Below are 22,355 nucleotides of genomic sequence, written 5' to 3'. Positions count from 1 at the left end.
AGAGTGAAAGACATGATTAGAGGCTCTAGAACAGAAACTGATAAAAAAAAATAGATGAGCTCAGAAACATGCTGGAAGCCATGCATGCCCAGCATAAGAAAGAAATGGAACTCATGATTGCCCAACATAAGAAAGAAATGGAATCCATGAAACAGATTCAAACAGACATTCAGGAGATTAAAAACTCCAATGAAAGTATGCACAGCAGATTAAGGGAATCTGAAGATAGAATATCAGATATAGAAGACAGGATTTTAGTTAAGGACCATGAAAACAGAAATTTCTTAAAAATAGTAAGGAACCACGAGAAATCAATCCAGTAGCTGCTAGACAATGAAAAGAAGAATAACATAAGACTGATAGGAGTCCTCAAAAAAAAACAGGAGAAAGTATAATTGACATAAAAAAGCTGTTCACAGAAGTAATAGTAGAAAGTTTCCCAGACAGAGGGGGAGAACTGGACATACAGATAAGTGAAGCACATAGAACTTCAACAAACCACAATAAAAAAAAATCTACACCTAGACATATAATAGTCAAGATCCCAGAAACCCAACAGAAAAACAAAATCCTACAGGCAGAGAAAAGAAACAAATCACCTACAAAGGAAAGCCCATCAGAATCACAGCAGACTTCTCAATACAAACCCTCAAATCAAGGAGAGCCTAGAGCAAAGTATTTCAAGCCCTAAAAGAAAATAATTTCCAACCTAGACTGTTGTATCCTGCAAAATTATCTTTCAAAATCGATGGGGAAATTAGATACTTTCATGACAAAGAACACATGAGAAATTTCATGAACACCAAACCAGCACTCCAAACAATTCTAAGCAATATCCTAGAAAAAGACAATGAAGGTCACAACTCCATGAGACCCAACAGAGGGAAGCCACCAGGCAAGGTAAGACATGAAAGGGAAAGGGGAAAAAAATAAGAAAAGAGCCAACAACAGTAAAACATCATGACAAGGATGAGTCAATATGTATCAATTACAGCCATCAATGTTAATGACCTCAATTTACCAGTCAAAAGAAACAGACTGGCAGAATGGATTAAGAAGCAAAATGCAACAATATGCTGTATACAAGAAACACACCTAACTCAAAAAGAAATTCATAGACTAAAAGTAAAAGGATGGAAAACAGTTGTCCATGCCACAGGAACCCAGAAAAAAGCAGGGGTAGCAATCTTATTTGCAGACAAAGTAGATTTCAAACCAAAACTAATTAAGAGAGACAAAGATGGTCACTACATGCTTGTGAAGGGAACAATCCAAGAGGAAGAGATGACAGTCATAAACATATATGCACCAAATAAATACTAATGCCCTCAACTATACAAAACAAATATTAATGGAAATGAAAAACCAAATAAGTACTAAAACAGTTGTAGTGGGGGAACTTCAATATCCCACTATCACAAATAGACAGATCATCTAGACAAAAAATTAACAATGAAATTGTAGAACTGAACCAAGCTATTGAACAAATGGACTTAATAGATGTTTACAGAGCTTTCCTCCCCACAAAATCAGAATACACATTCTTTTCAGCTGTGCATGGGTCATTCTCCAAAATAGACCATATGCTAGCTCATAGGACATGTCTAAGTAAATGTAAAAGAATTGAAATTAACCACTGTATATTATCAGACCACAGTGTAATAAAATTGGAGATCAATAACACAAGAAAACACAAAACCCCCACAAACACATGGAAATTGAATAACACCCTCTTGAACAACCAATGGGTCACAGAGGAAATTAAAGAAGAAATTAGACAGTTTCTAGAAGTAAATGATAATGACAGTACAACATACAGGAATCTATGGGACACAATGAAAGCAGTTCTACAAAGGAAATTCATAGCAGTGAATGCCCATATTAGGAAAACAGAGAGAACTCAAATAAATAACCTAATGCAAAACCTCAAGCTCCTAGAAAAAGAAGAGCATAACAAATCCAAAGCTCATACAAGAGAGGAAATTATAAAGATCAGAGCAGAAATCAATGCAATGGAGACTAAGAGAATGATACAAAAAATCAATGAATCAAAGAATTGGTTCTTTGAAAGAATAAATAAAATTAATAAACCTTTAGCCAACATTATCAACAAAAGGAAAGAAAAGGCTCAAATTTATGCAATTAAGAAGGAAAAAGTGAAGTCACAACAGACTCAGCAGAAATCTAGAGGATCATCAATACCTACTTTGGGAACCTGTACTCTAAGAAAATGGAAAACACAGAAGAAATGGACAGATTCCTAGATACATACGAATTGCCAAGTTAAATTAAGAAGATACAGAAATTCTAAACACTCAAGTTACAATGAATGAAATTGAAAATGATTGCTTCACTGCTGAATTCTACAAGATATTTAAAGAGGAACTATCGCCATTACTCTTTAAACTCATCAAGGAAATTGAAAGGGAAGCAAGGCTTCCAAATTCATTCCTGGAAGCAACTCTCACTTTGATTCCAAAACCAGGGAAAGACCCAAGCCAAAAAGAGAACTACAGGCCAATCTCCCTAATGAACATAGATGAAAAAATCCTCAACGAGATACTGGCAAACAGAATACAGAGGGTCATCAAGAAGATCAGACACCCTTATCAAGTAGGATTTATCCCAGGGATGCAAGGATGGTTCAATATTCATAAATCAATAAATGTAATACCCTATATTAACAGAATCAAGGATGAAAATCATATGATCATCTCAATAGATGCAGAAAAGGCATTCAACAAAATCTAACACCCATTCATGATAAAAACCCTACAGAAATTTGGAATAGAAGGTCTTTATCTCAACCTGATTAAGGCTATCTATGAAAAACCAACAGCCAACATCATACTAAATGGTCAAAAACTGAAAACTTTCATGCTAAAATCAGGAACAAGACAAGGATGCCCACTATCATCACTCCTGTTCAATATAGTTTTGTAAACATTAGCCACAGTAATTAGAAAAGAGAAAGAAATAAAAGGAATAAAGATAGGAAAGGAAGAAGTGAAACTGTCATTATTTTCTGATGATATGATATTTTACATAGAAGACCCAAAAAACTCGGCCAAAAGACTTCTAGACTTAACTGACAGATTCAGTAGAGTAGCTGGATATAAGGTCAACACACCAAAAACAATCGCCTTCATATACAAAAATAACAGACTCACTGAGGGAGAAATTAGGGAAACAATTCCTTTTACAATAGAATACAAAAAAAAATATCTAGGAATCAATCTAACAAAGGAAGCAAAAGACCTCTACATTGAAAACTACAGCACTCTGAAAAAGGAGATCGAGGAGGATATAGGAAAATGAAAGACATTCCTTATTCCTGGGTAGGAAGAACCAATATGGTGAAATGGCCTTACTTCTAAAACTGCTATATAGATTTAATGCAATGCCAATTGAAATTCCAACAATATACTTCACAGAACTAGAGAAAACAATCCAAAAATTCATTTGGAACCAGAAGAGACCTAAAAGAGCAAAATCAATTCTAGGCAACAGAGACATGGTTGGAAGTATCACAATCCCCAACTTGAAACTATACTACAAAGCTACTGTGATAAAAACAGCATGGTATTGGCAAAGAAACAGACCCGAGGATCAGTGGAATCCATTAGAAGATGCAGAAACAACTCCAGACATACTCAGCCACCTCATCTTTGACAAAGGAGCCAACCACTTTCACTGCAGAAAAGATAGCCTATTTAATAAATGGTGTTGGAAAAACTGGATTTCAATCTGCCAAGATTAAAACTAGATCCATATCTATCACCGTGCACTAAATTAAGATCGAAGTGGATTAAAGATCTGAATATTAAGACAGAAACTCTAAACTTGCTGGAAGATAAGTTAGGCAGAACTCTTGAAGATATTGGCATAGGAAAAGACTTCATGAATAAATCCTCAGTAGCATGGGAACTAACACAAAGAATCAACAACTGGGATCTCATCTTATTAAAAAGCTTCTGCACTGCAAGAGAAACCACCAACATAGCTGAGACAACATACAATGTGGGAAAAAATTGTTAGCAGCTGTACCTCAGACAAAGGATTACTATCTAGAATATATAAAGAACTGAAAAAAATCAGACCCCCCAAATTTAAAGACCCAATTCAAAAATGGGGATCTGAAATTAACGGACATATCTCAGACAAAGAAATAAAAGCAGCAAATAAGCATATGAAAAAATGTTCAACATTACTGGTCACTGGAGAGGTGCAGATGAAAACAACACTGAGATTCCACCTCACCCCAGAAAGAATGGCTGCTATCAAGAAATCAACTAATAACAAATGCTGGCAGGGGTGTGGGGAAAAAGAAACCCTTCTCCTTTCTTGGTGGGAATGCAGCCTGGTGCAACCACTGTGGAAATCAGTATGGAGATACCTCAAAGAACTAGGCTAGAGGTCCCATTTGACCCAGCTATTCCCCTGCTGGGTATCTTCCCAAAAGAATTAAAAGAATCATACCACAGCGATATATGTGCACCCATGTTTATAGTGGCACAGTTCAAAATAGCTAAAGCTTGGAAACAGCCCAAGTGCCCATCAACTGGAAACTGCATAAAGATGTGGGTTTTTTAATAAAATGGATTACTACTTAGCCATAAAGAATGAGAAACTAGAGACATTTATAGCTAAATGGATGCATATTGAGGCTATCCTCTTAAGTGAAATATATAGGACACATGTGTAAATACCGAATAGTATCTCTAGTGTGAGAAACTGAAAGTGTAAATAAGAATTAAAATTATTAAAATGAATATTTGATAATTTGAAATAGGAAGAAAAGGTCCAAAGAGGTAGGGGAAGTTGGAGGGGAAGGGAAAGGAAAATTTATGAGAAAAGAAAAAAATGGAAACAATGTCTATGTAAATAGGGAAGGGTGGAGGGGGTGAAGGGCACACAGGTAATGGGGAAAAAATAAGAACCAAGATACATCATGTACAGGTACAAGCACCCAATGATAAATGGAAATGTATTGTATACCTAAAATGTACCAATAAAAGAATTTAAGCAAAAAACAAACCAAAAAAGAGCTTAGCACAGCATGAGCATTTTAGTGCAGTTAGCACTGGGGCTGTGGAACTGTTTCCCCTCCACCCACTAGAACATGGGCAACACCCCAGAGCCCATCCTCCTTCCATGATCCTAGGGGAAGTAGAAATAAGAATAGCAAAGATCCAGGACATTTCTAAAGCTCTAGCCAGAGCACATGCATGGTAGATACAGTGGCTTAGCCTACAGTAACTTTTCCCACCCGAAATTCGTTAAAGGTTCATGCATAGGGACTGCATGTCATGCATGTGATGATGACAGAGTGAATTGTGGGGGAGTCATGCATACTAGATACCCTTGAGATGACTCAGCACCCTGTCCATCACTTTGTCAATCATATCCAGAGAGATCCACTGAGAGGCTCCCTGGGTGGGGTCACATCTTTGAAATCCTAACTTATCCTTCATCCTGACTTATCCTTCAACTTCTTATTCTCCCTGCTACCCCAGCACTACTTCTTTCCCACTTCGTGGCACCATTTTGTTTCTGCTGGCACAAATCCACTCAATCTGAGCATACTTGCCCCATTAACTTCAATAAATGTAGATGCTTTTTCTTTCACCATGGGGTGTGTACTTGTTCTTTTCTCTGTGTACACAAGAATCTGGAATCTATACCTTGGGAACCCAGCATATATTTTATCAATTTCACTCGTAGATATATACATAAGAATACTGAAACATAGCCACACAAAAGCATATATATGTATTATATATATATTCACAGCAGCATTAGTCATATGAGCTAAAAGCTAGGGACAACACAAATGTCCATAAACTAATGATTGGATGCACAAAAGACGATGCACCTGCACATTATATTATTAAGGCTTCTAAAAAGAATAAAATGCTGAAAGATCCTACTAGCTAGATAATCCCAAGGAAAACATTCTTCTGAGTGAAAGAAACCAGATGACACAGTATGCATCATGTATATGAATTTTCCAGAATTGGCAAGTCCATGGAGAAAGTAAGTCAGTGAGGGAGGTGAGGGATTCAGAAGAATTGCTAATGACTACTATGGCTCTTTCTGGGGAGATGAAAATTTTCTGGAATTAATGTACCTATTATTTCAATAGATGTTTTCCCTTTAATACATTTCAAAAATACAGAAAATCATAAATAATCTTTAAAATATTTAAGCATCCTTCACTGAGATTAAACAAGTATTAACAATTTCCTATTTTTTTGCTTCCTTTCTTTTTAAAGAAATAGTTTCTCTACACGGCAAAAACAAAACAACACACAATACATCACAGCACATTTATTTTGGATGGACAAATAAATATATGATATTAATAATAAAATGTTAGTGGTAGACTCTACATGCTGGATATGTGTTCACTGGTAGAATTCTTTGTGGATATTGGAACACTTTCATTACAAAATATCAGGAGCATATACAGCTGTTGATAAATACATTTCAAACCCAACCCATTGCCTGCCACCCCTGCCATGTGCACAGTTGTTCTGGAGTCGATATGCAGAATTCTTCTGTTTTTATATTCTTTCTACACATCTATTTATCCATAAACTGTATAAAAGTTTCTCAAAAGGTTCATAAACAACTTACACCCTTTTGCAACTTACTCCTATCCACTCCACTGTAAATTCTGAGATTTGTCCTGGTAATGAATGCATACTAGTGAATTCTTTTAACCACCATGTCCATCATAGTCACACTGAAGGTTATCTCTTAAGTCATTCTCACATCAGAGGTCTCGAGCCCGCTTCCTACCACAAACCCTCTTTGCACACCTCCCCCTGCCCTCGCTTGCTGAACTTTCTATCTGTTGGGAAAAGTGAGTCCTTCTCGGGCACCTTCCAAATGAATGTCTTAAAAGGCATTTTCCAGAAGATGAGAGAAAGAAATTAAAAGTCTGTTTTGAAGAGGAGAAGAGAAATGAAAGGAGCCTTCTTAATACTAGAGTCAAAGGGGATTTCATGACGATATCACAGACTGTGGCTTTACAAGTTTGAAAAGAGTAAAAAGGAGCTGGGAATGTAGCTCAGTGGTAGAGCGCTTTTCCCAGCACATGAAAGACCCTGGGTTCCATTCCCACTACTGAGAAAAAAAGTAAAACAGAAGTCTAGGAGAAATAAAGTTTTGTTTATAGACATAATAGGTTTCATTGTGGAAGTTCCTCCAGGACAGAGTGCATCCAGGTTCAACGACAGAACACCAAGTGACCTATGCTGAGGACATATGCTTATGTCCTCAGGAAACTCTACAGTAGACTCTGAACAATTTTTATGAAAGACTAAATATTGTACAATTGCTTTTAACATTTACTATTTTACTTATCACTTAAAACAATTGTCAATCCACTATTATTCCTATTCTACAGATGAAGCTTCTGAGACTCGGAGAGATTAAGGAGCTTTCCCAGGGTCACACAGCAAACAAGCTCCGAAGCTGTGAGGCTACTGAGGCCAATGAAGCAGAAACAATACTGGCACCAGTGGGAGCAGCAGCACTTCAGCTAATTGTGATGACAAGGACCGTGGGACACACAGAACCTGTGAAGATAGGCCCAAGGGGATGCCATATGGAAAAATTACATTGGTGCAGAAGAAACAGAATGACAAAGTCGTACAATGAAGTTGCTTTTTGGTAACCTTGGCTACCGTCACTATAGTTTCAAGAAACTGTTTTCTACACATTCAGAGAAGATGTTGGCTTCCATCTGTGGTTTCCTGAGCGGATCCCAGCACCAGGCAGGTGTCTGTCAGCTCAGGAAGCTCTGTGATGAGTTGGGTCCATCCATTGCACAGCTTGAGGAGGTGGTTTATAAAGAAAAGGTCATAAAATACAGAGGCCACTGCAAATGGTGTCACAGCACTACTCACCGATCCTGGAGAGCCGGAATCTTGGAAGGACACTGCAAATATTGCTTAAACCGGAGTTCAAAGGCTTGTCCGATGGAGCCAATGACATCTTGGGCCAGCCCATCGCAGCATTCCAGAATGTGACAGGCTGAGAGAGAAGGGAACACAGGCCCATTAAGGGATGGATGCTGGAGCTTCCTCAGAGAGAGGAACAGAGAACAAAGAGGCACATTCCTCCTTCATAGTATGTCCCCACTTAGGTCCTTTGGCTTCACCCTGGGGATAACCCACAGCTATCATGGTAGGTGTGTGTTCTTAAGAGCCTACTGTCTGTAAAATGACGATTTCTACTTCTAAAAAAATTTTCTTTTTCAAATTCAAACTGACAGTCCTTCAGTATCTTTAGAGCCTGCAAATCATCAATTCTGATCTGTATAGGGAAACAGGTCTCACCATGGCAAAGAGACAAATCCTGCACAAACCAAGTCCCTTGAAGGCCACCCAGTGTGGCCACCACCCCATGTGGCCACTGGAAGCATTAAGAAGAGCAGCCTTTTAACGTGAATATAAAGGGTATTAATTCACAAGTATGACCATCCCAGAAATGGGCCTCCTGCATTTACATAAAAGTGAGATTGAATTTTCATGCAACCTGTGAGAAAAAGCAGATAAAAGTCAGAGACCTCTGTAGGTCAGAATGAGAGCACTCAGAGACAGAGGGAAAGGCTTGGGATTAATTACTCAGGACAGGCACCAGAGGTCACACAAGCACACCGTCCTGGAATAATGCATGGCAGACAAAAGCAAGCCAAATTTAAGAAGGAAGAGAGGGACTTTTCCTAGGAAAGAGTACTTCTCTGGAGTCAGAAATTATGTGTACTGTCGAGGAACACATCCATTGCAAAAGAGTCATAGCCCCTCCACCTGTCCCTCCTCAGGTGCTATTGGCCTGTTGTCATGAGCAACATGTTGAACAAAATGATGGGAGTCTGTTGTTTGACCAGACCAGACCAAAATAGAGCCACTCATGCCAAATACCCCACCATCAAACTAAAACTTTAAGGAAGCAGGCAGACCCCAGAACAGAACAGTTTTTCCAGAAAACAGAACATTCTAGTCTTCCTGAGCTAACATAATAAGGAAGGCCCTCTACTTTAGCCCTTACCCGAAATAATAACCGGATGTTACAATCAGGATTTTTTTGTCTATCATTACTTTTCCCTGTTCCCACCTTACAAGACCCACTGTTCTGCCATTATCCTGTGGGAGGTTTTATCTGTTTTGTAGAATAAGGCTGCCTTGATTCATGAGTCAAAATAAAAGCCGGAGAGATCAATGACTAAGTTTGTTGCAACGTCTTTTGACAAGCTTAATGTGGTCTTGTTATTGGGTAGGATAAAGGAATTTTCCCCGAAGAAAGGGACTGATGTGGATCACACTCCATTCTTCTCTTGCCACTAGTCACAATGGCGAGACATGGAATTGTGCTCTCCCTGCAGGAAAAGCCAGCAACTTTCAGGAAAGGGCCAGAGACTCTACCTCCTCTACAAAGGGAGGCAGTTCTCAACAAAGCTCAGCCTTCTCAATGTACCAAGCCAGTCAGGGACTGTGATCTCACCCAGAAGGCAGTCACCCAGGCCCTGAAGCCTCAGGGTTTTTCTCACCTAGACTCCAGGTGGACACAAGGAAAAGTATTTCCTTAGAAAAGCATGTGTGAGCACCTTGCTGATTCAGCAGTCCTATTTTAGGATACAGCAATTGTATATTAGCAACGGCTAGGAGATTTATTTTAAAAGGTACAAGTTTCCTGGCTGTGTTTTTATTATGGATCATTGATATTATTTTATCATAGATATGATGATTTATTAAGTATTGCTGTGGATACTTGATAGCTGAAGTCGCTCTCTAGAGTTGGCCCAAGGTTACCCCAACTGACTGGCTTGGTCCTTGATATTAGTAAGGGGACCTGATGGCCACACCGAGGGCTACTTTATCTCTGAAAAGGTAAATGCAAATGCCTTCCATTTGCTGAAGAATGGTGATCATCAGGACAGCAGAAGGTAAGGCCCGGCTGTCGCCTCATCCATCAAATGACAGTTCACGGTATCTGTTTCTCCAAATGCATGTAGAGGCCAGTGGCTGCAGCTGACCTTTGGTGCTCAAGGCTGCCCCTGGTCATCTGCTCACTCAACCAACTGTGGACCAACTGAGAACCTGCAGTTCCTGGTGTGTGGCTTGTTCACCTGAGTGTGTTCTCAACACCCTGCCCGGGATACCTCCTATGTTGGTCAGGATGGGCAAATTATGTCAGGGTAACAACCCTTTCATTCTTGCTCATGCACTGCTGTCCTGTCCTCTTCCAACCAGCTCTGAACTTCTTATCTTGGGTCCTTACATGGGGCCTCCTTGAAAGCCTGGGGAGGAAAGAGCCAGCAGGGCCTCACCCCAAGACTGTATGCTCCATTCATCCTGCACTCAGCTTCCTGCACAGAATTGTCACTTGGTCCTCCCAAGCAGTCACTGTCTACTGAGTTTGAGAGGGAGGAGTGTGAAACACAGTGGCCTCCTCTTGTTTTTGATTTTGCTTTCAGTGGTTTGTTTCCTATGGTTAACTGCAGCATAAAAACATTACATAGAAAATTCTGGGGAAGAGGGAGATGGGAGGGTGGAGAGGGGAAGTAAAAAGGATTAGATACCACATACATGTGTACCAGCTCCCCAAGATGCATGAAATTATTATGTATAGAAAACATATAGAAAAATGAAAACCAGAAAAAAGGAAAGTGGCAAGAACAATGAGTTAAGTGTGTTCAAAGTGAGGGGGAATATTTTGAGGGGGATTAATAGCAATATGTCTTTTACTGTTATAAACTTTTAAAATTTAAACTTTAAAAAAATTCATAAGTTTGAAACTGTGCATTGTTCTGAGAATGAATGATATCTTAGTTGGCAGATTAGTTCTGTCTAAGGGCTTCTGTTCAGGTAACCCTGACTACTTAATAAAAGCCCTGAAGCACAGGAGTAGTTACGCTGGGCAGTCACAGGAGCCAAAGAGAAGCTGTAGGTGTTAACTGAAAACATGAAAGTTCCTGACTTAAGGAAGGTCCACTGTAAGAACGAGTTTGCTACCTGCAAAGTCTAAAATTGTAAAGAATGAAAAAGAAACTCATGCTGGGTTTTCTGTCCCACCTCACACTGTGAAAGTCACAGCCACAGAGCGTGCTAAGTGCTGAGTTAAGGTGGAAAGGGCACTAAATTATAGGCTGGATACTATCCTCAGGTTTCAGCATCCACGAGGTCTCGGGACCTGTCTCCCATGGGTAAGGGAGTATAATTCCTACTTTATAATTAGTGTAATCCCTAACTTACGGTTCTGTCTGGAAGGTTTAGTTCAGTTAGTATGAGTTCATAGATTAATATAACTCCATTGGTCTGTTTTGTTTTATTACCTGTGCTTTTGAGCCCTTAGCCACAAAAATTCTTGCCCAGACCAATGCCATAAAACATTTCCCGTGTGTTTTCCTCCAGTAGTTTTCTTCTAAAAGTTTCATTGTATGGGGGTCTTGCAATCAGATCTTTTATCTATTAAGAATTGATTTTTACAGATGATGGGAGACAGGATCTCCTTGTATCCTTCTGCATGTGAATATACATGTCTTCCAGCCCCAGTTAGTGAAGAGATTCTCCTCTCCACAGTGCGAATTCTTAGCATCTCTATGGGAAATCAGTTGGCTGTGAATGTGTTGATTTATCTCTGGGCTCTATTCTGTTCCCTTCGTCTATGTGTCTGTTTTTATGCCAAAATAATGCTTTTTTGATTACTCTAGCTTTGTAGTATATTTTGAAGTCAAGTACTATGGTGCCTCCAGCTGTGTATTTTTAGTTGTTGTTGTTGTTCAAGGTTATTTTGCTTATTTGCAATCTTTTCTGGTTCCATACATATTTTAGGATTTTTTCCTATTCCTGTGAACAATATTATTGGTATTTTGATAGGGATTGCATTGAATCTGCAGACTGAATCTAAAAACTTGATCTCCTAGAAGTAGAGAGTAGAATGGTGGTTATCACAGCCTGGGATGAGAAGGAGGGAAGAGAGAAAGGGAAGTGTTGGTTCAAGGATAGATGATTACAGTTAAGAAGAATCAACTTCAAAGGATTCTGTGTACAGCAAGGTGACTAAAGTTATGACATAATTTTGTATTCTTAAAAATGTGAGAAGAAGATCATGTGTTCTCACCATAAAAATTATAATGATGCGAGGCAATGCATTGTTAGATTTAAAGCATTCACAGTGAAAATATACACTGCCTCTCTGAATCCATTGGTTCTAGAACTCACCCCACCCTAGGACAGCAAAATCCATGATCCTCAAGCTCCTTATGTGAAAAGACAGAGTATTTGCACAGAACCTGTACACATCCTCTGGTATACTTCAAACCTAGATTACTAGTAATACCTAATTACAATGTACATGCTACGTAAATACTTGTTATATTGCAATTTTTATTTTTATCATTTTTATCTCGGTGTTATTTTTTATTGTTGAGGGTTTTTTCAAATATTTTTGATCTGCAGTTGGTTGAATCTGAGGATCTAGCGCCTGTGGACTTAGAGGCTCAAATGTACTTCAAAACATCCTGTTGTATATGACAAAACCACACAATATTATCTGTCAATTAAAAAAGAAAAACAAAAAGAAAATTTAAGAACTACTTAATTGGACTCCAGATCTTTAGCACAACAAGCTGGGAGCAGACAGAATGCGTATGCTCCACACCCTACAGTTACACTGAGCCCACTCTTCCCCACACCTTCTGTGGCAGGGCCTGAGAAGGTTGGTGTAAGAAGGTCCCAGGCTCAGGGCCAACAAGTGTGAAGGTCCCAGGGCAGAAGCTTGCAAGGCCTAGTCAAGGAACTTCTGGAAATTGGAGTAGCTAGAGGGGTATGGAGCAGGAGAGGGTAAGAAATGAAACAGAATTGCGCTCACAGAAGGTTCCACGGGCATGGGAAGGATGTGACAATGTACTTGGGTTCAGCAGAGGAGGGGCGCAACTGCACCATTTTCAAAGGATCCCCCGAGCAGTCATGTGGAGAAAGGCCTTAGGGTTGAGTGGGACATGGGGGGCCATGTGTGGGTGCGGGGCCTGGTGGGGGCAGTGGGAGGTGGGGAGGACTGCAGAGCCTGAGGTCTCCCTGAAAGGGGTCGGAAGCCGGGAAAGCAAGGCAGCAGGTGCTCTTTGGAGGTTGTTTTGTTCCACAAAACCCACAACTGCAGGGGAAGCCCCAAAGGGAGTGCCCCAGACTGCCCGAGTGGGGCAAGATGGGGCAGATTGGGGCATCAAGAGAGGAGTTCCGAAGGCCCATGAGATGGGGGCAAAGCATGAAGAGAACAGGCCTTTTCTGCCTGGTCCAGTGGTGGCGAACTTAAGGCATGTGTGCCACAGCAGGTGCACAGAGCCCTCTCTGTTGACACGAGCCAAGTCGCTCCAGCAGCCAAGTGTCAGATAACAGTTGTTTTTTTCTAAACTAAAACCTCAGTATTCAGGTTTAATTGCAGTGTTGGCACTTTGCAATAAATAAGTGGGTTTTGTGTTGCAGTTTGGGCACTCAGTCTCTAAAAGGTCTGCCATCCCTGTCTGTCCATGGGAGGGCCCAGGGTGTGGAGCTCCTACCACAGCTTAAAGATTCGGGCCAGGTCTTTTGAATGTTTTGGATGACAATAAACACCTCTGTCAGTGCTTGGGAATAAATGTTCAATTCCCTGGCTTCAACTCAAGCCTGTCTGGAAAACCTGCAGTTGACCAGGTCACAGAGGGTCAGGACACAGAAAACAGGGAATATTTAATCTCCTACTTTTAAAAAATAATTAACAAATCATTGCATTCATCAATTATACAGTTGAAGCTTTGCTTCCATGGGAAAGAAAAGTTGCAGGTGTTGCTGTGTCATTTTCCACTGATGAGTTCTTAGTATCTAAGGCTTTCCCAGAAAGTCACCTCTTGGGGCCTAGTGCTGTCCAGGGCCAAAGGAACCAGATTTCTCTATTGGAACAGCCATCTGTCATAAAGAGTCCCGAGTAAGCAAAGCTGGTTGCGGCAGTGTTTCCTATTTGTGGGGCTCCTATTCATGCCCATTCATCAGATCCTCCATTGTTCAGAAGACCTCAGGAAAAGAGTATGGGATATCCAAGGAGCAGGTCAGGCTAGATGCATCTGGTTCTCTCCTAAGGACCGGATATGACTTGCATGCCTCAGTCTAGGGAGTACCAGGGATGACCTCCTAGGGCGCTATTCTGACTACAAGGTATATAAATCCCATGACATCTGTCTAATTTGAACCTCATTTTGTAGTTGCTTTTGTCAGCCAGAGCACTTGGACCTGTCTCGTACATATGTAATTTTGCAGGGCATAGGAGTCAGTGGGCAGTAATGAGAATTCCTGAGAGGCACTTATCCAAAGAAATTGAAATCAATATGTTGAGGAAATGCCTGCATTTGCATGCTTATCACAGCATCATTCACAATAGCCAAGAAATGGAATCAACCTAAGTGTCCACCAACAGATGAATGGAGAAAGAAAATATTGTATGTATACATATAATAGAATATTATGTATCATAAAAAGAAGGAAATCTTGTCATTTGTGGCAACATGGATGAACCTGGAAGACACAATGTTAAACAAATTAAACCAGCCACAGAAAGACAAATACTGTACATTTCCACTCACTTGTGAAATCAGAATAAGCTAATTTCATAGAGTAGAATAGTGGCTGCCATAGGCTGGGGGAAAGTGATCAGGGGGAGACAAAGGGAGACCGATCAACAGGCACAGAATTAGTGACTTAGGGGGAATAAATTCTGGCATTCTATTGCCACCTAGAGCTACTAGAGTCAATAATGGTTATATATTTCAAAAAACTGTAAGAGAATTTCAGATACTCTAAACCACAAAGAAATGATAAATATTTTAGAGGACAAAATATTAATTACTCTAATTTGATCATTACACATTGTAAATAGGTATCAAAATATCATGCCGTGCCTCATAAACATACACAATGATGTCAACTAAAATTAAATAAAAATTTTTTAATTTAATTTTTTTTAAAATGGCATATTAGTATTCAGCCAAGCCCCCTGTGTTGGGAGTTTCATCTCTGCAAGTATCAGTAGCAATGTCTAGCCCTCCTATTGGCTCTGCTTTTCAACTCTAACTCATCGACCTCCTGAAACTTCCCTTGTGTGCAACCCTCACCTTGTTAAGATGGGGGCAATGGTTCCATAGTAATGAGTAGGGTGAAAGACACTCTCCCTTCCCACTGGATTAACTGTAGAAGTGTGGGTTCTTGACAGATGTAGATTCCCATTAGAAATTCTTCTAGATGAGACACATCCACATGAAAACAATATAGGAATCCAGACGGAAAGACAAGGAACAACAACAACGAGCAACATGACCTACTTCTATAGGACTTGGCCTATAGCACTGGGTCCTGACCCTGACCATCCTGAGGAGCTGTGCTCACAGCCTGAGACACCACAATGTCCCGAGCCTGCTGGAGACTCAGATCCATGGCCTCTGCATGATGGATTAGAGACTGGAGAGCCCAAACAAGAACCTTTGCATCCAGAAGATCTCACTAATTTGTCTGCCCAGTGGCAAAGGCCATCCCTATTAAGTAACCCTCTTCATCTTGGCCAAGAGGAGGAGGAAGGAGAGAAGTAACTGCAAGAATTCCTTCCACTGGATCCCTCCTGGGAGATAAGGCTGGTAGACATGGGTGGGGTGGTGGCAGCTGTTCTGCAATGGTGCCCATTAAGGCTGCTGCAGGGCTGCCACTGGACTCCCCTCCCTGTCTTGCTGCCTTTCAGAGCCTGGGCCTCTCCGTTGTGGAAAACAAAGACATAATGGATAATAATGGCTGAAATTCCTTGACATTGTCCTCAGAGCCTGAACATGGTGCCCCTGAACCTGAGCTGGCTGTGAAGCCTTTGAACAATAAACTGACTTTCAGAGCATTGGAGGATTCAAGTTTGGTCTCATAGAGCTCAGAGCTGCCATGTAGGAAGTTCTCCTACTCTGATGGGCGAAAGGGTCCCCTGGAGAGGCCCTGGGACTCAATGGAGTGGAGAAGGACCTGCTGACACTGCCTCCTAGTCATCTCTGCCAAGTAACAGGTGTAGAAATGAACCGCCGCCTGCCTCACAAGTGCAAAGTCCCAAGTTCGTTCCTCAGTACAAACAAAAAAAGAGAAATGAAGCAAAGTTGGACCCCCTAGACCAGCTCAGATTCCAGCCAAAGACTACTCAGTGACCTCAGGTAAAGGCAAATGGGCAGATGAATTGGCTGACTGACCCCTGAATACCCTAACTGACCCATATTCTCTCATAAGATCATAAGATAATATACTAGCTGAAAGAGTGAACGTCTCTCATTTGCAATCTCACCCGAAGGCCTGTCTTAGCTCAGATTGCCCTAACAGAATACCATTCATGGCGTGGGTGATTTCAGCAACAGACTTTTATTTCTCAGAGTTTTGGGGGCTGGCAGTCTAAGGTCAAGGTCCCAGCAGATTTGGTATCTTGCAAAGGCTGTCTTCCTGGTCTGCAGATGGCTTCCCTTGCTGTGTCCCCATGTAGGAGAAAGAGAGCTTTCTGCAGCTTCTTCTATGGGGCCCCAAGCTCCTTCATGAGCTCCCTGCTTGTGGCCTAATCACCTCCCAAAGGCTGCACCTCCTAATACTACCACACTGAGGATTTGGATTTCAGCATGAATTTTAGGGAGACACAAACATGCAGACCTTCACAGGGCTGCTGTACTGGTTGGTAGTGACTCAAAGCACCAAGAATAGTGCACACCTTTCCTGCATGCTGAGCCTGACATGGGTGCAGGAGCACAGGGCCCCCAGGACTCTGGAGAAAGAGAGGAGGGGGTATGGGGTTCAACCCTGTGAAACAAAATAGAAGCTATACCCTTATGTGACGCCAAGCCAATGCCTGGGGGGCCAAACCCTTTCGAGACACAAGCCTAAGCCCTATTTCCCAGCACAGTTGTACACTGGAATCACTCCAACAGCTCTTTAAAAATATCATTATCTGAGCCTCACTCTCAGAGGCCTGAGCAGTGAGATTTGTTTTTAAAGCTCCCTTTGGTGTCTCTCAAATGTAGCTCATTTTGAGAACCATTGACTTAAGAGTAATTAAAGGTTTGCCAAAAGGGGAGAAGGGCTAGGATCCCTTGACATTAATTTTTAAACAAACTAATATAGAGAAAGAATTTCAATGGCTGCTAAGCCCAGGCTGAAATTAGGAATCCAGTGCCCGGGGAAGTGTAACTTGCCACCTCTCCTTCCCTACCATCTGCCCTGACTTGGTGGGTGCCAAGAAGAGTTTAAAGGAGTTGGCTTCTATTAGGGATTCTCTTATGTCCCTCCCAAAAAGATACGTTTTAATGTTAACCCCCAGGACCTCAGAATGTGACTTTATTTGGAAATAGGGTAATTGTGGTTATAAATAGTTAAGACAAGGTTATTCTGGAGTAGAGTGGACCCTCACCCAATGTGACCAACATCCTGATAAAAAGATGCCCATGTGAAGTCACAAAGACACAGGAAAAATGCTGTGCCATGATCAAAGATTACAGAATGCATCTGCAAGCCACATAGTGCTGAAGTCACCCGCAACTCCAAGAAGCCAGGAAGAGGCAAGGCGAGATCTCCTATGGGTCTCAGGATCCTGCTGAGACCTCCAGCTTCCAGAATTCTGAGGCAGTAAATTCTGTTGTTTCAGGAATCTTTGCTTGTAGTATTTTTTCATAGAAATATTAGAAAACTGGTTGTAAAGACACTGGAATCCTCCACTTTTGCTCTTATGGAGGCCAGAGTGGCTGTATAGGAAGTTGTAGTGCCCTGAGGATGGGGGCATCCCATAGAGAAGCCCTGGGACTCCATGGAGTGGAGAATGACCAGCTGATATTGCCTTGTAGTCAACTCTGGCAAGCACCAGCATGGAAGAGAAGCCAACTTGGATGCTCTAGGCCAGTCTCCAAATTGGCAAATGGGCTTTTATTCAGCTGGTCCCAGTGACAGTCCTGACTGCCTCTGTTCATCCAAGGTGAATACTACTATCTGCAGTCATTACATAAAAGCTGCCTCCCATTTAAGAAGTGGTGGGCTAGAGCTTATGTTAGCAAGGCATCTCTGGGATCAGACATTCTACCTGAGCCTTTACCATCCAAGTTTGGTAAAGACCTAGGAGGAAAATAACCTTCATGAACTTACATGGGAATGCAAAATTTTACAACCAGGTTGGGGAGCAATATGCAAGGGTCATTGACATCTTGACTATCCAGTCCAGTAGCTCTGAAAATGCCTGTTTAGGTCAAGTCACAAAACATGATTTGTAAGGATGAGAAAGGAGTTTGCAGGAGTCTGTGCTGAGCAGGTCCCTGCAGAGCCACATTGAGAATCAATTCATCTGTCTGTATGGGTTGTCTTGAAAATACATTCAAGATACACTGTTGGGGGAAGGTGGCAAAACAGAATGCTAAGATCTCATTAGTACTGAAATTTAAAAAAGAAGGAGGAAATATGTGTGCGTGGATTTGAAAATTATGCAAGCAAACTGGAATATCAGCAGTTGGTTGATGGTGGAAGGGCCAGCTGGTAGTGGAAGTGCTGTTTAGAATTGTTCTAAATTCCATTGGTGCTTTTCATCAATGGGGTTCAATGGCAGCTGTGGTCATTATCATACAGCAGACTTTGGCTCTGTAATGACCCCCCACACACCCCGCCCTGTCCATCCAGCCTATTTCTGAGGCCCTCCTAGAAGCTCAACAGAGTACAAGGAGACAGCACACTGAGCTCAGATGCTGGGATCCAGACCTGAGCAGGGCAATGTGAGGTGGCTTAGGTAGTTTAGTTGGCACTGGGCACACACCAGGAGCTGAAGGCAGGCAGGAAGATGGGCAGGTGTAGAGCCTTCCAGGTGTAATGGAGGCTACTCAGAGCATGGATAGGAATTGCTAATGTGTAAGTCAGGTGTAACAAACTGTAGCCATCTGGTTACAGATCTGGACTTGATACCCAGTGACATCCAGAGTCTCCTACCACTGTCAGGCAATGTGCATACCTTGCAAACCCTAATTATTCTTCACGATATGGCACATGCTCACTTTGGTGAAGGCAGCTGAGGTGACAAGGAATATCTGGTTCACAGTATTAAACCTCGCCATACACGAATGAGCAATTATGTGGGTCAAGCTTTGCTTACCTCTGCGATTAACAGGGTCCTTGGCTACATAGGCAACATAGTCTGTTGTGTCCTGTTTAGGAAAAATGAGACATTTGTATCACTCATCACAGTGAGAGGCAGTACCACACAGGTACAGCACACAAACCACAAACCTAGAAGGACAAATCCATCACATAGCTAAGGGGTCAAATGCAACAGAACAGCCCATTACGGCAGCTTCCCAACCTGACCTGGGCACTCAGGGATCTTGTGGGGTACCTTTTGCCTCAGCATGCCTGGGCCAGGGGAGGTTCTGCATTTCCAGCCAGTCCCCCTGGTACTGATGCTGCCAGCCCATGGCATCACTGGGAGCACCAAGGATGGCCTGTTCTCTGCATGTTGCATTTCCTGGGGAGCTTTAAAATCACAGACGCCCGCCTGACTCCCATTGCCCAGGTAATCTGATCTTATTGGTTTGGACATGAGCCATCGGTATCAGGAATTTTTTAAAGCTCCTAGTAATACTAATGTGAACCAAAGTTGAGAACCACTGCTGCCTGCAATATCTGCATGAGGGACCCTCAAATTTGAGTTAGTGTCAAAATCCCCTACAGAGCTTATTAAAAGATTGCTGGACCACACTCCAGAATTTCCTATCCAGTGGGTCTGGACTACAACCCCAAAAGTGGGTTTCTGACAAGTTAGAACTGCTGCTGGGCTTGGGGACAATGCTCCAAGAACCACTGGTCTATAAGAAAACCAAAGCAGATGTTCAAAAGTTGATCGCAAACACTTCCTCATGCATGGATGAGAAAAGATGGTTCTTTTCTTCTTGGACATAAACAATGACTTTAATCTTTTAAGATTACAAGTAGTTCATCCCTATGATCCCAGCATTTTGGGAGTCTGAGGCAGAAAGATTGCAAATTCAAGTTCAGCCTAAATGACTTAGTGACTTAGGGAGACCCTGTATCAAAACAGAAAAAAATCAAAAAGGGCTAGGGATGTAGCTCATTGCCAAAGCCCTGGGTTCAGTCCCTAGTACAGGGGATATGAGAGTTTCTTGGTCTGCCTTTTTATTGACCCAGTGCATAGTGGAAAATAAGATGACAAAGTTATACTAAGGCAGCCATGTGAATACTAATTTCTAAACAAATAATCAGAAAAGCCAATCATTCTCTTAATCCTTGAAAGCCAGAAAGACTTTTCTGCTGGGTTGACATTTTCAACATTCAAAAACAATCTCAGAGGGGTAACTGGTAACACTGCCCTATTTTTGCAGCTACTTCCAAATATATTATTGTCTCACAGGGCTTCAAGCGGATGCAGTGGCTTCACGGTGAGTGAATAGCTCCCTTGTCAGCAGCACCTGCGCGTGTTCTCTGTGGAGACTCCCTCCATTGTTTGATGCCTGTGAGCAGAGGCCACAGTCCCTTTGCTCTCAACAGTGCTCTAAAACATGCTGCAAAAGAGAGGGCTGGAGGAGAGTGGTATGAGGAGTGCCGCACTGCGGAGCACCCAGTGCAGGATGGGGGTGCTGCAGGGTGCTTTCCACACCCCCAGGTCTCCCTGGGGGAGGAGAACTCTTCCAGCATGGTTACCCCAAGACATTCCCCAGGGTGAGGCTCATCCGAGCAGTTTCCTTTCCTGTTCACTAATATTGTCTCAAACTGAGTAGGGAAGGGAAAAGGAGGCAGTGAAACCATCAAACTGAATTGTGAGCATTTCCATCCAGGAGGATCTGGTAAGGATCTGAAACTACTGCCCAAAACACAGAGTGTAGCTTTAATCATAGATTCTTTCTGGCTTCATGTGATGTGGGTTGGAAGGGTCTTTAGGAGCCTCTGTAAGCATCCTAGAGAGTCCCAGGATTTCTCAAACTGAGAATCAAGGAAGACTGGAGTATATTCTCCAGTGTATGAGATGTTGGCAAAATTTGTTTTTCTATTTCATGCTTTCCTCTCCATAGTGATCTTAAACAATATGAGAAAATCTGGGATCATTTAGATGGCCACAGTATTGCCATGTTCTGCATGCAATTTCAGGGCCAAAATTTACACTTGATCTCACATTATTATAAGTGCTAGGTTTTTTAAAAAACTAGAAAGAAAAGAAGAGAGTTCAGGTGCCTTTGTCCTATTTGAAGCCAGTTGCTGTGAGATTCGTACATAATGATGCACAATTGAAGTTTATCTTGAGTAGTAGAAATCAGTGGAAGAATTAATTTATCAGATGCCCATGAAATGCTGAACTCGAAGGCTTTGCACCCCGGAGGCCTATCCAGTGGCGTCCGGGAGCAGAGATTCAGGCTCAGCCAACTTAATCCATGGCGAGCTCATGTCACTTTAAATGTTATTGGTTTCACAGTGTTTCTTTGTATTTACCATCTAAATTTGATTGAGTTTTAGGGTCCAATAAAAAGTATAAACACAAAGAGTCAATTCATTAATTTTGTACGCATTAAGGTAATTAATTTGAATCAGCACTGCTGGTATATACAGGATTTTTAAAAACTCTTACTCTAACTTGAGAAACTCCACTGTGGCTCACAGTTGGGGAAAGAAGATCAAGACATGTCCCTGAGATGGCCAATCGCCAGGTCAAGATATGCTTCCCATGCCCTTCTTGAGCCTTCTCCAGCACGGGAGGGGAGTGCAGGCTGAAAACAGTGCTCCTGACATCACCCAGATACACGGTGAATGCGCTAAATTCAAAACGGGTGCCGAAAAATGCCTATTCTTATTTCTTCGATCCCTGTTCTCACTTCTCAGGACCCTTTGTGCTTGATCTTGTTTGAGCATTCTGTTAGTGGTCTTGCATTTTTTTGTTTTTGTTTATGTTTTGTGGTACTGGGGATTGAAACCAGGGGCTTTGCACAGAGCCACATGCCCAATTAGCCTGTTTTGTTTGTTTGTTTGTTTTGAGACAGGTTCTTGATAAGCTACTAAGTTGCTCAGGCTAGGCTTGAACTTCTGACATTCCTGATATTTCATCTTTTGATGGTCTTTCAACGTTTCTGATAACAGCATATGGTAGCTGTCATGTGCCCTATTTTGGAGAACAGTAATGATGTTTTTCAGTCTGTGTTACCTGCCATTTATATCTACCATTTTCCTACTGGGTAGGCTAAGGAACAAAGTCATAGTGACACATACACTTAGCAGAGAATAAGGCCCAGAATCGAGGATTGTTGGTTTTATCGAGAACACCTATCAACCGTGTTAAAA

At 41.7% G+C, this 22,355-nt stretch overlaps 1 protein-coding gene across 2 annotated transcripts in view; it reads right to left on the bottom strand.

The window, feature by feature from the left end:
• The window catches only part of Shc3 (SHC adaptor protein 3), a 175,310-nt gene that overhangs the window by 51,942 nt on the left and 101,013 nt on the right, over positions 1-22,355 (bottom strand). For both annotated transcript variants that reach the window (XM_021263727.2, XM_004851323.4), the window contains exons 6-7: positions 19,168-19,219; positions 7,917-8,043 (exon numbers count right to left, since the gene is read on the bottom strand). In XM_021263727.2, coding sequence (XP_021119386.1) covers positions 7,917-8,043; positions 19,168-19,219 — 179 coding nt within the window. The remainder of the gene's footprint in view (positions 1-7,916; positions 8,044-19,167; positions 19,220-22,355) is intronic.

The sequence above is a fragment of the Heterocephalus glaber genome, unplaced genomic scaffold (genome assembly GCF_053883595.1).
Source record: "Heterocephalus glaber isolate CG9 unplaced genomic scaffold, H.glaber_assembly_v1.0 deba00000621, whole genome shotgun sequence".
NCBI lineage: Eukaryota > Metazoa > Chordata > Mammalia > Rodentia > Bathyergidae > Heterocephalus > Heterocephalus glaber.
The sequence above is the reverse complement of the archived record's forward strand: the minus strand, read 5'-3'. Positions and strand labels throughout refer to the sequence as shown.